The sequence below is a fragment of the Mya arenaria genome, chromosome 3 (assembly GCF_026914265.1).
Source record: "Mya arenaria isolate MELC-2E11 chromosome 3, ASM2691426v1".
In the NCBI taxonomy this organism is placed as follows: Eukaryota; Metazoa; Mollusca; class Bivalvia; order Myida; family Myidae; genus Mya; species Mya arenaria.
This window is the reverse complement of record NC_069124.1, coordinates 40,459,213-40,475,400: the sequence shown is the minus strand read 5'-3', so window position 1 is coordinate 40,475,400 and position 16,188 is coordinate 40,459,213. Positions and strand designations below refer to the sequence as shown.

Genomic DNA, 16,188 nt, shown 5'->3' with positions numbered 1-16,188 from the left:
TGATAAAAAGCACTAGCCAACAAGCCCTACACTGGTAAAATGCTTTCCGTGGTTAATCAAATTTAAGATTTTATATCAAAGGGCTTGTTAAAAATGTTGATGCCAAGAACTAGTGAATAATTCAAACTTTTTAATCCCAAACTGTAACTTTGATGACTGCTGACCCGCCAGATCAGTCTGGTAAAGTTTTAGAACAGAAGTTTTAGAATCTGGTTAAAGCTAGGAGTCTTTGGCTATGGCTGTTACATTCTTAATGAGAAATATATATTTGAGTATAGTGGTCAAAATTAGCACAAGCCCTGAACTGGTAAAACGCTTTCGGGCTTGATCAAATTCTTGGTTTTATACAGCAGGAATTGTTCAAAAATGCAATGCAAAGCAGTAGTATATGAATAAGGGCTTGTTCATCCAAAAGAATAATTTGATGACTGAGTACACTGACAAGACAGTGAAAAAACAGTCTACCAGCAGTTTACTGTCAGTGACTAAAATATGAAGCAGGCAGACAGAAGGTTGTACAATGAACACAGCTACAGAAGAAATTAAATAAAAGTTTTTTTTGTCTTTTATTGCATTCTGAAGAAAATTAGTGCACTAATCATTGTACAATGTATTAATAAAATTCCATGGAAACTAAACATAGTGAGAAAAGATACATGTCATTCACAATTATGATGGTTTCTGTACAAACTTTCAACACGCTTCAAGAAGATATCTTGCTCTCAGCAAACATTTTACTAAGTTCCTTCATAACATCACCATGTTTCAAGTCCTGGTTTCGTTGCTTCACGACCTTATAATTGTCTTTCACAAACAAAGCGAATCTGTTGGGTGTTCGAGGCGTGGTAGGGACAGCAGTTTGTGCGGAGCCTGGCGTCGTGGGCTTGAGGTTGACAAGCAGCTCAAACTGGCCTTTACATTTACCACACATCCACTTCTTCAGATCCATAGACTTTGAATGACGTCCTATGCTGTTAAGAAGGGAACACATGCTGGTGAAAGGGTTGTAAAGGTTTCTGGTAAAAGATGTGATTTTATTTCATTCAAGATCATTAAAATCAGAAAGAACAAGAAGGTTGTATATGTTATCAAAAACTTATGTTGCCCCCTCTGCATGTTGTCTCAATATGCTGATCATTTGTGGCATGTTATTTCAAAGCCTTCGGGAGATATGGAGCTGACACGAAATGTCGTCATACTACCACTTACCCATAAACGTGAACCTAACTGGTTGTAAGATTCTTCAAGTGGTTCAAGAGATCTGGAGCCTACACAAAATGAAGTGATATGACCTTTGACATCTAGTTGTGACCTTGACCTAAGCAATATGGTGAACATCAGACACGAAATATAGTAATAAAATAGTTCTACAGTCAACAGTTGTAAAATGCACTTTGTGCATTGTCTTAATATGGTGACCATTTCTGGCAAGTTTTATCAAAATCTTTCAAGCAGTTCAAGAGATACGGAGCAGACATGAAATGTAGTCATATGACCTTTGACCTCTAAGTGTGACATTGACCTTGAATCAGGCTAATTGGCAATGCACTCTACACATTGCCTCAATATGGTAAACATTTGTGGCCAGTTGTTTCAAAATCACGAAATATAGTCATATGACCTTTGACCTCTAAGTGTGAACTTGACCCAAGCTAGTTGTAACATGCACTCTGCACCTCATCTCAATACGGCCAGTTATTTCAAAGTTCAACATTGACGTTAAATCAAGCATTTCAAGAGATATGGAGCCATTGACCTTGAACAACTCTGGTTGTATCATGCGCTCTGCACATTATATCAGTAAGGTGAACATTTGTTATTTCAAAATCTTTTAAGCAATTTAATAGCGGATACGAACAATAAAACCTAATGGACACAGCCCCTAAAATTGGTATGTTGGCAGGGCATTCCAGCATTTCTTGTTCATGTGTTTTTCCCTTCATTACACTAAAACATGTATATTTACATGGTTTTTCAATGAAAAACATGACCGCATTATCTTGAAATCCTAAAAGATACACCCTCTAAACACCCTTAGCTTAGCCCAGACAGACAGATGGACAGACTGCTTAAGCAAATTTGTATAATCTAAAAAGCCAAGATATGCCTAAATTTTGCAATTTATCAACTGTTGGAATGGGCTCTCAAAAGTTGTTCATCTTCTTCCAGCCCAATCCTAACATTTAATATTGTGTGTACTATTGTATTTGAATGTTCTTTGAAAATAAAATAGCTTTAAACCATGTAGACCATAAAAAACAACAGTTCATGTTTTGAGAACATATTCACTATACTTTAAGACAATTGTCTTATCAAATTTATCAAACCTGGAAAGGTTTCTTTCAAGTGAAAGTCAGTGAATGTCAAAGAAATCTTGTTTAAAGAAAGACAAGTTATAAAACATACTAAATGAAAAATATGTTCATTATGTATACGAACCTATATTGGCATGTTTTACATCTGTAAGTGTATTTTGTGTTGATGGCATAACTATGGCACCGAGTGACAGCTGGAAGTTCTGGGTAAATCTTGGTTGACTGGCGGGCCCTGAAAAATAGATAGCAAACTGACTTTGATGTTTTTCCTCTGTTTTCAAAGGGCTTTCAATGTGATGATGATGATGATGAAGATGATGATGATGATGAATTTTGTTTATCATTTACATAATTTTCTCGCACCTTACAAGTATAACTACAACATAGCCGTACCAGTATTTCCAAAAGGGCCCATGACCTCCATTCACGCCGTTGATCAGCCAACATCCTGCATGGCACATCTCATGTATGAGCGTATCTCTCAGCCTGTCTGCTGTGTCACACACTTTGTCCGAGAGTTCTATACGAGCTGTCCGCTCCTCAGTTTTCCTGATTTTCTTGTACGCACAAAAGCCAGCTGTTTTGAGAAGGCGTTTGTTCCATTCTACTCTCATGTCTGCTGGCAACTAGGAAATTGGATATAAACACAGAAAATAATGATTATTTCAGTATAAGAACGTTATTAGGTACATGTACTTACATTCTAACTTATATATTTGGACAAGTGTCACAGGGTGAGAAGAATGTGCATCCAGACCATGACTCAAACCTAAGACCCCAAGCTAGCAAGGTGAGTGTTGTACCGACTGAGTACCAGGCTGCTAACCCACCTTCTCAAAACCTGTATAGCTAACAGTACCATGCCATATTTAAGCTTAACCCATTGCATAGCAAAGAACTGCAGCATAAAACAATTTTTATTGTCAAGGTGACTTAATCTTTTTCAAAATTTTCTTTACAGTTTGTTACTCTGAAAAATGTTCAAAGTTGGACTTTCACATATGCCTAAGCATGCAATAAATACCATTACTATATTAAGAAAGGGTTGTTGAATGTCATACTCACATAAACATATTAAATAAACGTGAATACATAACACACATATTTATCTAAACATTCTTATTATTCCCATTAAAGTGCAGTTCCCTAACACACCCTCACCTTTCCCTCAAACACTGTGCAGTTAAACATGCTGTATAGATGCTTGGTCAGCTCTTCCTTCAGCTTCTTGAAGCCAGACACATACCTGAAATGGTATAAGACAGATATATTAAGTTTATACTTATTTCTTGTAGCTGAAAGGCTATTGAATCACGCTCAAGTCTGTTTTCTGGATAGAAACAAATACTGATGTCCATTTTAACAAAACACATTGGATAGAATTTTTCTGTGGTAGAGAAGTTTTAACGAAAAAATATGTTTTAGTTTAGATGATGAATCTAACTAATGTTGCATGACAAATACACACTTTTTTCAAATTATCAAATAATTCCTCAATTAAAATAATATGAATTATTACAAGACGCATTTGCATGTTACACAACAAAAAATACAGACCTCGAAAGATTATTCCTGCATCAATATTTTTAAGCGAAATATACATGTACATGAACTGTATATATTCCTTGAGTATAGACTCATTTTAAAATTTTAGCTTCCTGCCTTTGTAAAAATACAAAAACAAAAATTTATCTGATACATTTTTAGAATTGAGATTATGACCAGTGTGTGTATACCACGTGATAAATTGCGTCATAAATGCTACGTCGGAAGACTTAAAAAAAAAGAAGATAACTTCATTATTTTTTCACCATTTTAGATGAAACATAGCGCAGTCTACGCCTCTTATGAAGCCGCGCCTTCAGTCTTTTACCAGAGTTTGATTGAGAGTTTAGTTTCTGCAAACACTTTGAAAAACCTTTTCGCAATTCGGCCGTCTGACGGAGCACTGTCAAAACATTATTATGGAAACAGGTTTGTTGAAGTGTTTGATGAAACTAATCACCTAATCAAACTTCGGTAATAAAACAAAGGCGGGGCTCTTTAAGTGACAAAGACTGCCCTTTGTTTCATTTAAAATGGTGTAGTAAAAGAAAAGTTATCTTTGATTTAAGTCTTCATTTTATGCAAAATGTTACCTTCCGATGTAGCATATATGACATAATTTATCACGTGGTATACACACACTGATGACAGACAACATGAAATGCAATCATGAATTTTTCAGCCTCTTGGGCCACTCCTTTTTTATTTTTTGGTTTACAAGAATTTTTGGGGAAAATGTCCACCAGGCGGTCGAAAAAAAAAAAAAAAAAAAAAAAGGAAAAAAGTCACAAAACATACTCTTAAAGGGTAAAAATCAGAGAACAACATAAAAACATTGAAAATTTATATCATTTACATGACATTTTAAATTTTTAAACTGCTATTAATGCATGTTTTAATACACTCAAAGTTTCAAAGTTCTAATTAAACACACAATTTAAATCTTACATACTGTGCATATAAAACATCAATGAAATTGACTATAAAACATGTTTACATGTATAAACTACACTTTTTATCAAAGATACATTGAATATCACTCAGCAAGACATTTGTTAAGCTTCAAGGGTATGCTAAAGCAAAAGTGAATGCAGAACACTAAACTGAACAATATTAAATTGAAAAAAGAGAAGGCAATTTTACGCATTAAAATACAAAAAATTGCACTGTATTAAAACAATACATAATATTTTCTAAACATTGTTTCAGTTATTTCAATATTGGAAAATGCCAATAACGTGAAATAATTACCAATTTTGTAAATAAGAAAGTAACATTTTATGAAGACATTTGAGCTTTAACATTGTGAAAGCAATTCCTGAAAAACTAAAAACCAAACTAGACCTAGATTTGAGTTTTAATAACCTTTACCATGGTGAACCTAGTTATGTGTAACCCGATTCATGCTAAGTTCGGATATTTTCGGACCGGGATATTTACCATGGGATGTTCACCAAATCCATTTCAAATTCAAATCTTGCAGCAAATTACCACATCAGTACATAAAAATCACATAACAAAATAATAAATCTAGCATGTGACTTAACTTTATGTACCAATGATAGTAACAGAGAAATCCATAATTATGTATCGGATATTTTCATCTTCTCCCAACTCCGCCATTTTGTCTATACACGAGTTCACAGGGCATCTATACTTCATGCTTGTTTATTTTTCATTTTAAAGAGTATTCCTTGGTTACAACAACAAATCTCATTTATAGTGAAATATCAAGTTCATTACAAATTGAAATGGACTTATTCAAAATAGTTTTCCGTGTTGTTTTATCTAAATGTTTTGCACACAGCTCCTGGCATTAGTATTAAAATGTCATTGAGACATGTGTTCAACTCTTTCATTGTTTTTACTCTACTATTGACCCAAACATGAATAAACATGTAATCTAGAATAAACACAAGCTTTACATTGACTCAATTACAAGTATTTTCAAACCATTTTGTGATTTTAAATCCATAAACACCATCGACCGAACTTGTGAAATTAGGTCACCGGTATCAACTTAGAAATTTTACTTTCGATTTCACCACTCACACTTAGTGCACTGTTATTTGATATTTAACCATAAAATTTATAAAATGTTTTTCTCAAACATAATTTACAGATATTTGTGTCTACTAATTCGATGGCAGCCGCTGACAATTTTATTTTTATCTATAAACAACAATATTTTCATGACCTAAATTGGCGGGGAATAACAACAATCACGTGACAGTTATTGTTTGTGTCGGCTGTTAAATTTGCCAATGTTTATTGCTATTGTTATTTTAACAACTCCTGCATATTTTAATTAATTATTTCATACAAATAATGACTGCTATCGTCAATTCCGCCATTGCAATCGGCGCTGCCATAACAGTTGACTGGCTCACATGCTATCACTATAAATTGGCAAATACGGCCACGGAACAACAAACCAGTCGAGATCTACTGCATTCGTATTCTTATCTGTGCGTTTTTCTTTCGTTTCGCACCAAAGTCAATACGGTCGTGAAAATAATTTTGAAAAATTAGTGAAATTCATTTTTTATTTTTTTTGTACTTTTCGGAAAATTAGACCCGCCGGTTTTGTAAACCAATTTATATAAAAGTAGTGGCCTTGTGTTAATAAAAATACCAAAACAATCTAAAACATTTTTATAATCTAAATTATGAAATTATGGCAGACAACATTAATATTTGCTATGAAATTCGGTTCATATTCACTCTTCCAAGTAAATAATAAGTATAACTACATGTATGTCTATCGATTTTAAGAATATTTTTGACAACAATGATTTCCTAACCACCATGTTTACCTTTTGGCCTCAGGATGTCTACAATCATCAGGCACAGTATTAGAGAGGGATTCCAAGAAGGTATAAGTCTTCCTTGAGTGGGATGGAGTAAATCTCCCTGCTTCAGAATCCGTTGACAATCCAGAAGTTCTTGATTCTGGTAAACCTAATCTGGGAGTAGTGGTCTTTGATTTTGTCCCTTTGCCAGGCAACTTTGGTGTTTTGAACACAGAATTATCTGAGGAAGCTCCCACGCTACCAGTGCTCACCTCAACCATATAGTCATCGGAATCGCTGCCACTGGACACGCTACCAGTGCTCACCTCAACCATATAGTCATCGGAATCGCTGCCACTGGACAAGGAAATAAACTCATTGAAAGAAACCTTTCCAGGTTTCCCTTTATCACTAGTCTTAGGAGTTGTTCCAGACTTACTATTACCCTTCTTTTTTATAACATTAGGGGTTTTGAAGAGACTGCTGTCATCGTTGTCGTTTACCAAATTTCTACTACTGTCTGATATTCCGGTGACACTGCTTTCTTTGCTTATGTCAGATTTCTTCTTGCGTTGCGTGCCACCCTCGCTTTTGTGTTGAGTGCCACTGCCAGTATGATGCCTTGTTTCTAGAATGTCAGGTAGATCATCGCTTTCACTGTCTGAGCTGATACAGAAAGAGACAGGATCAACCTTGGCCTTCACTTTGTATTTCTGCTTCTTTTGCTTGGTCACACTTGGAGGGTACACCTCTGCAAAGGATATGAACATATAATGAATCAGAATGATCAATTTCAATTCAAGGCAAAGACAATTTCAGAATTGTCAAACACATACAGCTATCTGGAGAGACAAACACACTCATAGTAAATAAACAGATGCATTAAGTGTACATGTTGTATGAGCTATTAAGTTACTCTACTTGTACATTGGAAATCAGCTAATATGTACTCTATTTATGTTAGACAAAAAAGAGCTTTATTCTTTTTATCAAACATTAACATTAACCAAACAAGTCTTGAAAAAGGTTGATGCATTAGCAATTCACAATTCTTAATACTCTGTATTGTAACAGTGATAACAAAGTTGTTTTTCACAGAATAACTTTATCATCAATGTTGAAATGTTCACTGGTGGGTGATGCTTTTCAATTAAACCCAAACAAATTAAACATACTAGAAGAGAAGTCGCTGTCACTATCATCGCTTTCTTCTCCAGGAGAGTATACATCATCGTCATCTTCATCATCATCTGACCCCCCATCATCCTGCATATGCTGCCCCCTGTATCGACTCTCTATTTTACGCAGCTCCTGTTGCTCTTTTCGTTGAGTCTCTCTAAGGTAAAAGGCATCATCTTCGTCAGCGTCACTCTCACAGCTGATCTCTTCGTCATCTTCAACGATGAACTCATCCATGCTAAAATTGAGGGAGAAGAAAACATAAGTCACATCACAGACATTTTTAGCCCAAAGACTTAAATTGAGGAAAAATGAGTTATTAAGATTTTGAAATGTGATTATAGCTTTATTTATTGATTTTTTTAAATCAAATTGAGGCTTAACTTTTGGTCAAACATCTTGTTTGATAAAACTTCTGGTTGAATAGTGAACCATTGGCCGAAAAATGATTTCACCAAGTTGTACAAAATGCAAAGAGTATTTAAAATGTTTGTATGTAGCATGAAAATAATCGATCAATTTTCAAATATCTGCTACTTGATATAGTCATATTTGGTCTGATTCCCAACACTAATCATACCTCATGGAGCTGGCCTCAGACTCCTCTTCATTCTCATATTTCCCTGGATTGTCTGGTTTCTTTAATTTCTGAAAAACTAAAGTTGCAAGACTTAAATGCAGTCTCCTTAAAATAGAATACCAGTTACTAGTACATGTATTGTACCTAAAAGCAGCATTTATAGACCAAAACCAATATATTTTCTATCAAAATCTAATATTCCTACACGTGCATAGATTATCAAAAAATAAATATTTAAAGCAACACAGTATAGGTTGATGCAAAAAATCTTTTTTTTTAATTTTAATGCACTATGTTTAATCATTTGACTTTAATGATTAAGAAAAAAAAGGCATATGATTTGTTAGAGATAAATAAAATATTATTGCTATTTTGGCGTTTTTTTAACTGGGAAATTTGTGGTCAAGTAGCCATTAATTAAAAAAAATTATAATGGTTTATATTTTTATCTTCCTAAATCAAATTCTTGTTTGTTTTAATCATTTCAATGAAATTAAAACATGAAGATGCATTAAAAACTGACAGATAATCATTTGAACAGATTTTCATGAATTTAAGTCTAAAATAATAGTCAAATTTCAAAAGTGTTAGTAGTAGTATTACTTCCGTTCCCTGGCAAAATGAGATTTTTCTGTCGCATTTATAAACAATTATAAACGATAGAGCTCTTATTTAAACTTTTCACAATGTTTTATCATTTAACAAGCATTTTGTTCACAATATTCAAAACAAATTAATGAATCTAGATGTCTGACTGTATAATTGCAAATGAGTTCCATTATGTGTGTACATCTCTCAATCTAGAGTCATCATAAGGTGCAATAATAAACATTGCTAAATCAAAAATGGCAAACTTAAAATTCCAGCAATATACATACATGCTTCAAGGTCATCCTCACCACTGGAATCACTGCTCAACTTCCTCCGAGATCTACAGTTAAAAAACAGGTATTCAAACATCATTTGACTTTAGCATGCTAACATGTATTGAAATTGTATGTACAATTCCATTCATTTATTCAGCCCTCATTAGGACATTATCATATTGGTATAATTAGTTCAATTAAAATACATCTACATTATCTTTTTAAAGCAATCCTTTTAATCCTCAATATGTTTGCTTATATAATAGGAGTCTAAAGTCTTAGATGAAAAAAGTGTAAATTTATCATATATATTCTCCCTTTCAAATCATTATATTTAGTCAGTCTTTAGCATATCTATTTCCAACAAAACAAATACAGTGGGTTTTTTCCACTTTTAAGGAAATGGTGGCGGGGCCCCTTTGATAGGGGAAAAATTGCATCGTTTTGGCAAAAAGGAGAAAAATAGGGGAATTGGGCCATGAGAGCCAAGGAAAAACACTAAAATATCAGATATTATGGAATCTCAATCACACAAACAGGCTGCAATAAGAAACACATATACCTGAAGCTTGGTTTTGTAGTGTCCATCTCTTCAGGCATAAAAGCTTCACTGTTCGTTTTTTCTTTTGCAATACTAGCAAAGCTGTACTCTGTTCCTTGACCCTTTAAATCGTTTACCCCATGCATTCGCTTGTTGCCGTCAGTATTGTCTTGCTTAATATCTATAGAGTGATTACCAGTCCTATCAGTATCAGTGTTTGTTGAACTTTCATTGTCTGAAATATTGGCTGCCTCCATGGCAACAGAATTTTCACTCGAGTCTTCCCCATTTTCTGAACTTTTCTTTGTATTTCCAGTTCTTGTAAAACTTTGAGGAGTCTGTGTAGCAACATCAATAACTTCAACTTCACTTTTCTCTGAAGACTCTGTATCATATGATCTATCAATGGCATTTCCCTCATCACCATCTGAGTCATCAACAGTCTCTGCCCTCTCTTCTTCTTCATCACTACAAAGAGCATCATCTGTATTGTCAGCTTCAACCTCTGTGTCTTTCTCAATAGTTTCCGGCTCATATAAGTCAGAGTCAGTTCCAGAAGTCATATCACATTTTGTAGGATTTTCATAGACATCATTTTCCACATCATAATACATAGATTCTTTAGTATCATCAAGATATTTCCTTCCTTTTTCAAAATCTCCATCCACTACCGTTACACAGCTTTCAACATCATTTGCGTCTTGCAATGTATTGCTCTGATAAACCTTTTCCTCTGACTCAATGTGCTTTAGCTTCTCAACATCATGAATCTGAGTCTCTTGATCATATACATCAGCCTCTACAGCAATTACTTCACCAACAGGACTACTATCAATTGTCTTTTCACCATAAACATTGACAGTTTTGCTCCAGCAAGTAAGGTCATCATTATCATTTACATCTTCTGGTATAATATCATCAGACTCGCATTCTTTCTCACCCATCTGACAATCATCTTCTGTCTGCACAGCAACATCAACAATTTCCACCATCTCTTCTTCACTGTCACTACTGTCCAGAATGATGTTCAATTTAACAGGAGCAACTTTATCCAAAATATTTGTATCACACCCTTTTCCCAGACTGTTTGTTTTTTCATAACTCAAGACATTCACCTTTTCTTCCTCTGCACAATATTTGTTAGTTTCTGTTTGTCTAAGATGTGAATCACCTGCATCCAAAATTTCAACTGCTGTCATGTATCTAGTGTCTTCAATACAATCTTCATTTGAACTATCAAGATTATAGTCTTTTCTCTTTAATTTAATATCATTGAAAGTCTCACATAGTTCTACACTGACATTAATAGCATCTGGAACATTTGCCTTCACACCACAATCAGACAATGTCAAATTAGAGTCATTATTAGAACTATTTGTCGAACTACTCAGATTGTCCACTAATTCCTTAAAACCAGGACTACTTCGTCTATGAATCCTAGTCGACTCCACCAAAGGTTCACCAAGATTATCAAAATTAAACGTCATTGAGGCAATTGACTCTCTATTTTTGATAATGGTATAGTCATACAAATCACTTGTTCTTGATCTGCCATTGTTTTCTGGAGACTCTGGAATATCTGTTTCCTCCAGAATCTCAACCTCATACTTTTCAGGACTCTTGTCTGTTTTCTTTTCTACTTCCTCTTCTTCAGAATCACTACACAGCTTCAAAACTGATTTACCAGCCTTTGCAGGCTTTGGCTTGAGTTGTTTGCCTGTAAGCTTGATTTTAGAAAATTTTGGTAAAGGTTTAAGCACATTTTCTTTCTCTTCATCAGATACTAATTCATCACTGTCAGATGATAGAATATCATTGAAACTATTGGCTGCAGAAACAAACACTTTATTCTTTAGGTTTGGTTTTGTCACTGGACAATGGTGGTTGGTGTTTGAGGTCAGCTGCTTTGGCTTCAATTTCTTCTTGTCACTGTTTGAATCTGAGAAATACAATAAAAGCATAAGCATGGATTCATGTAATAATGTGAAGCTTATAAATGTTGTATTAAATTATATGACTTATAAGCTTAAAGAAACTGTAATACTTACGGAAGTTCAAAATTGTTTATAAGAACTCATATTCATTGTTAACTAACTTATTAAGGAAGTCTTATAATATATGTTAAAAATGGAAACCATATCTCACGATCACAATCAATTACGTTGAGAACTATAATAAATTACACTAACCTATATGGCCTGTTTTTACAATGCCTTCTTTTGTTCCACTTTGTAATTTGGATTTTACAGTTGGCCTTTTCTTTTTAGCACTTTCTGACAACTAGGAAAGAAACATAGAGTAATTAATTGTTTGAACAAAACTCAATCTTTCATGCAAAATACATTCTGTAATGAAAGTAAACTTTTTCATATAGCAGGTATTTACAAAGCCAAAGACAAAACCTAAAAAGTCATAGAGGTAAGGGACCTATTTTGGTCTGAAAAAGAATGTATTTCTTGAAAAACTCGAGAAATACTGAATATTTTCAAATGAAATTTCACAGTGAAAAAGTTAAGCTCCTGATCTAAAATTCAGTTTCATAGATTTATACTTATTTTAAGAACAAATTCATGTGCCAGACATACTCATTTAAATCCAGTGAAACGACAAAGTACTGGACCAATAATCCAGATAATTGTTATTTTGAAAACACAGAGGACATAGCGATCTATAAAAAAAGACAACATTACTAAGTCACAGAGACCTATGAAAATAAATGTTGTATTCACTTTTAGAGCTTCTCTACATGATATGGAGCTACAGTAAATGGGGTAAATCCTTGATTGTCACTGGCTGACAAATAAGTGCAAACACCAAATACTTTAAGAGATTTAGAACTGATTGTCTTAAATTAGGAGTACAAGTATTCTAACTTATATGGGTGCTGAAGCAAAATGGTCAGTTCTTAAGAGTCATCAGTTATACAAGAAGTCTACAGTGTACGAGATTCAGATTTTTTATCCACTAGCCCATTTGGGCGACCTGATGGGAAATTTTACTAGCCCAAAACCAATTTAACTTGCCCAAACATAAACACCATAAATCATCATTCTTTAGGAAGAATTTATGGAAGTTTGAATACATTCGAGCACGCTCATTCAGTTTCAATAATGCAATAAATGTTCCTTAATCTAGACAAGTCAATGCATCAACAATTATTAAACAAAGTGAACTTCTCGCAGACTAAAAAAATCGCGCGCCCCACCCCATGGAAAAAATATAGGTAGATAAAAAATCTGACTCAGTTGAACATATCATTTATTAAAAGATGATAAGAATTATGAATGTAAAATTAGTTCTCTTATCCAATGCAAAGGGGTGCATCACATAAAAGTTGTGAGTGGTCTGGGGGTTATATACAGACAACCCAAAACCTTTATCTGATGTACCCCTTTGATCCAATGCATCCTAGTCAAATCCGATATGCACCAGCGATTGTGCAATGACGATTTCTTTCTACTTTCAGTTTCACTTTCAAGTTCCGGAAGTAAAAAAAAAAAAAAAACGATGTTTTTATTGCCAATTGACCTATTAATATTCTTTAAAATAAATGGCAAAGCAAATTATATGTATATAATAGAACCTTACAGTGCTGTACATTAACAACGGTTTAACTATGCCAACAGTTCTCCTTACTTTTGATTAAATTTGTCAGGAAGTAAATAAGCACCTGTTTCCCACACAATTAAGACATTGTTTGTAAAATGTTTATTTTCTTTTACGCATTTAAACCTTAAAATCTATCTTTTTATTTTCGAAAATAATAAAATTTATTTAAACAAAATAAATAATGTATCAATTTTGATATTGATATTTAGCGTAGCTGTTTTTCACTGCCATCGTATTTAGGGAAAGCTGCCAAGGTTATTGTTAATTTCATAATGGGCGGAGTTATTGATGTCATTGAGTTTGATTGTTACTAATAGACACAGTTACTGGTTACAAACAGATCGATAGTCACTTGTCACTTCGGGCTTTAATTACTCTTGACACATTGTATGTATATACTAATTGAATAAACAAACATTCTGCTCATGGCCCTGAACCACAGAGCAATAAGCTTTTTGATCATCGTAAAATTCAGCGATTCTGACTTCGCATTGATCTTTCGCCGTTGTCAAGGCGACTTGGTCTTACTCGCTTGTGTTACCTGGTTGGACGCATTTTTAAATAATAAGCATATAAAACACGATGCTGTACGCATTTAATTGGCATGTTTTTTTTATTAAATTTCATTTGGAAAAAACGGTAGCCCAGTCGGGCTAGTTTTTACGGAAATTCGGTAGCCCGAGCTGTAATAAGGTAGCCTCGGGCTATCGGACTTACCGCGAATTTCAAACACTGAGTCTATGAGCTATTTTACACTTATTTGAAATAATATGAAATGCAAATATAAAGTAACCTCATATATAAAGTGACTTTAAGCACTTTGTAAGTACTTGTAAACCAAATTACCGAATGCATTGCCTTTTCAAGACTTCCATGCTGGAACCAGCCAAGCTTCTTTCCCATTCGCTCAAACATCTCCTGTGCATCGACACCTGATGGGCCCTTGGCTGCCATGATTAAGGAGTGCTAAATACTGCAAAATATCAATCACAAGTTGATAAGAGTTGATTAAATGTTATTATTTATCTCAGAATATCTGTAATAGTAAGTCATTATAGACGAGTAACTGACACCATAGTCTGGCAGTAGTCATTCTAAAGTGCCGTCCAGGCACAGTGTTCTCAATAAGAACCGGCTGCCGGCCAAAATGGACGGTTCAAATGGCAATAGGGCTTGTTCAAATTTGGAAAACTAAATGAATTTTTAGTAGAATAAGTAAAAGCTGGTCGTTTACTATTTGAGACGGTTCAACCAAAACTTATTGAGAACCCTGCAGGCATATTTTTGTTTTAATAATGGTTAGCCTGGACTAACCATCATTAAAAAAAAGCCTGAACGCCATTTTAGAATGACTTAGTCTGACAGTATAACATAGAGTTGTTGTTTGTGAAGTTCACAAACTTTTAATACCAAAAAATGTGTATTTGAAAATGTTTGTCAATTGGTACAAATGAGGTTTAATGTTTATGTACATATCTCGATGTTTATGGTCCACGATTTGTATGTCAATTATCAATAACTTGAATAACATTAAAAATAATTCGCGAAAACATATTGTTTTTCAACATTTCACACTAGTCTTAAAATATCAGTAATTCAAAGATGATAATCTAATAGGAATTATCATGTTAATAATAAATTAAAAATTTATGACTCGTGTCAGGGTGATTTATGTCTACCTTGTCGTCAAAAATACAAAATTTATTTGTTTACACTCTCGAATTTCCCGCTTCCGGTGCAAAAGCCTGCATCCAAAGGTTATTATGTATTAGACAAAGCGGCAATAAAGAGTCGGTAAACAGATTATGACAATTGGGTCAGGATAGAAAGGAGAATCCTCCAGTGGATGAAGTGTATTATAACAGATATAATGGATACACGTCAGATTACAGACAAACTAATAATGACGAAGAATATTCAAAACATCTATTCCAAGCCATCTCATGTGCCTGAACTAGGACTCACACACAATATACTGGACCTTTTCCTAAAAAAAACGACCATAACGCTGCACAGCAACCCGAGGGATTTGAGCGACCAGCATGCCATATTTGTTGACACCAACATGTGGGTCACACGTCTTAAACCTGCAAAGCGTACCATGCACATGTGGGGAAAGGCCAACATAAATACCATTAAAGAAAAGGGATACAAGGCAAATCAACAAACTGAAAAGAAGATGGTTCCGGCGTGCCAAGAATCCCCCCCCCCCATCTGACTGGTTCAAATACAAAGATATTAAAAGGCAAGCTCAGCAACTAGGCAGGTCCATCCACGATGCCCACATATCAGACATGCTTCAGCCAGACAACCAGACCCAAATTCTTCTGGAACTATATCAAATTCAAGAAAAAAGACAACTTAGGTGTGTCCTCACTCAAAAAGGACTGGTTGGCATACGGGGACGGTAAACAGAATGCTGAACTTCTGAAAGACCAGTTCACCTATGTCTTCACCAAAGAAGACATGGATCAACGTCCTACTCTTCCACCAGGCCGCATACCAGCTCTAAACCCTATATATATATATATCACAATTAAGGGCACCTAGCAGCTTCTGTCGAGCCTCAAACCACACAAAGTTCCAGGACCGGACAAGATACCTACTAGACTACTCCTGCCCCAGCAGAATTGTCTCCATGCCTAGCAAAACATTTCAACTGTCTCTGGACTTAAGTCAGATCCCCCTTGATTTGAAAACCGCCCTTGTCTCACCTGTCTTCAAAAAGGGGAATCTTTCCTCACCATCCAACTACAGACCC

The 16,188-nt window shown here is 34.6% G+C and overlaps 1 protein-coding gene across 3 annotated transcripts; it reads right to left on the bottom strand.

Moving 5' to 3' along the window:
• Positions 1-547: 547 nt before the first annotated feature.
• LOC128229357 (germ cell nuclear acidic protein-like) lies at positions 548-15,171 on the bottom strand. Of its 3 annotated transcripts, XM_052941232.1 has the most exons (13): positions 15,107-15,171; positions 14,274-14,400; positions 12,008-12,098; positions 9,840-11,757; positions 9,290-9,342; positions 8,412-8,487; positions 7,828-8,069; positions 6,979-7,403; positions 6,677-6,924; positions 3,477-3,561; positions 2,709-2,941; positions 2,440-2,547; positions 548-971 (listed from the first exon to the last, which is right to left on the bottom strand). In XM_052941232.1, the coding sequence occupies exons 2-13, from the start codon at positions 14,379-14,381 to the stop codon at positions 704-706; spliced, it is 3,855 nt and encodes a 1,284-aa protein (XP_052797192.1). In that variant the 5' UTR covers positions 14,382-14,400; positions 15,107-15,171; the 3' UTR covers positions 548-703. The 3 variants fall into 3 exon arrangements, with proteins under 3 accessions (XP_052797192.1, XP_052797190.1, XP_052797191.1); XM_052941230.1 differs by having other exon boundaries at positions 6,677-7,403; XM_052941231.1 differs by having other exon boundaries at positions 6,677-7,403; positions 15,141-15,162.
• Between the last annotated feature and the right edge of the window lie 1,017 nt (positions 15,172-16,188).

Bases quoted from the DNA above. Each gene is read 5' to 3' on its own strand.
- LOC128229357 (XM_052941230.1), bottom strand. From the start codon at position 14,381: ATGGCAGCCAAGGGCCCATCAGGTGTCGATGCACAGGAGATGTTTGAG. The intron at 7,404-7,827 runs GTATGTTTAATT...TATCCTTTGCAG, and splicing joins TGACAGCGACTTCTCTTCTA to AGGTGTACCCTCCAAGTGTG. The intron at 2,548-2,708 runs GTACGGCTATGT...TCTATTTTTCAG, and splicing joins GGGCCCTTTTGGAAATACTG to GGCCCGCCAGTCAACCAAGA.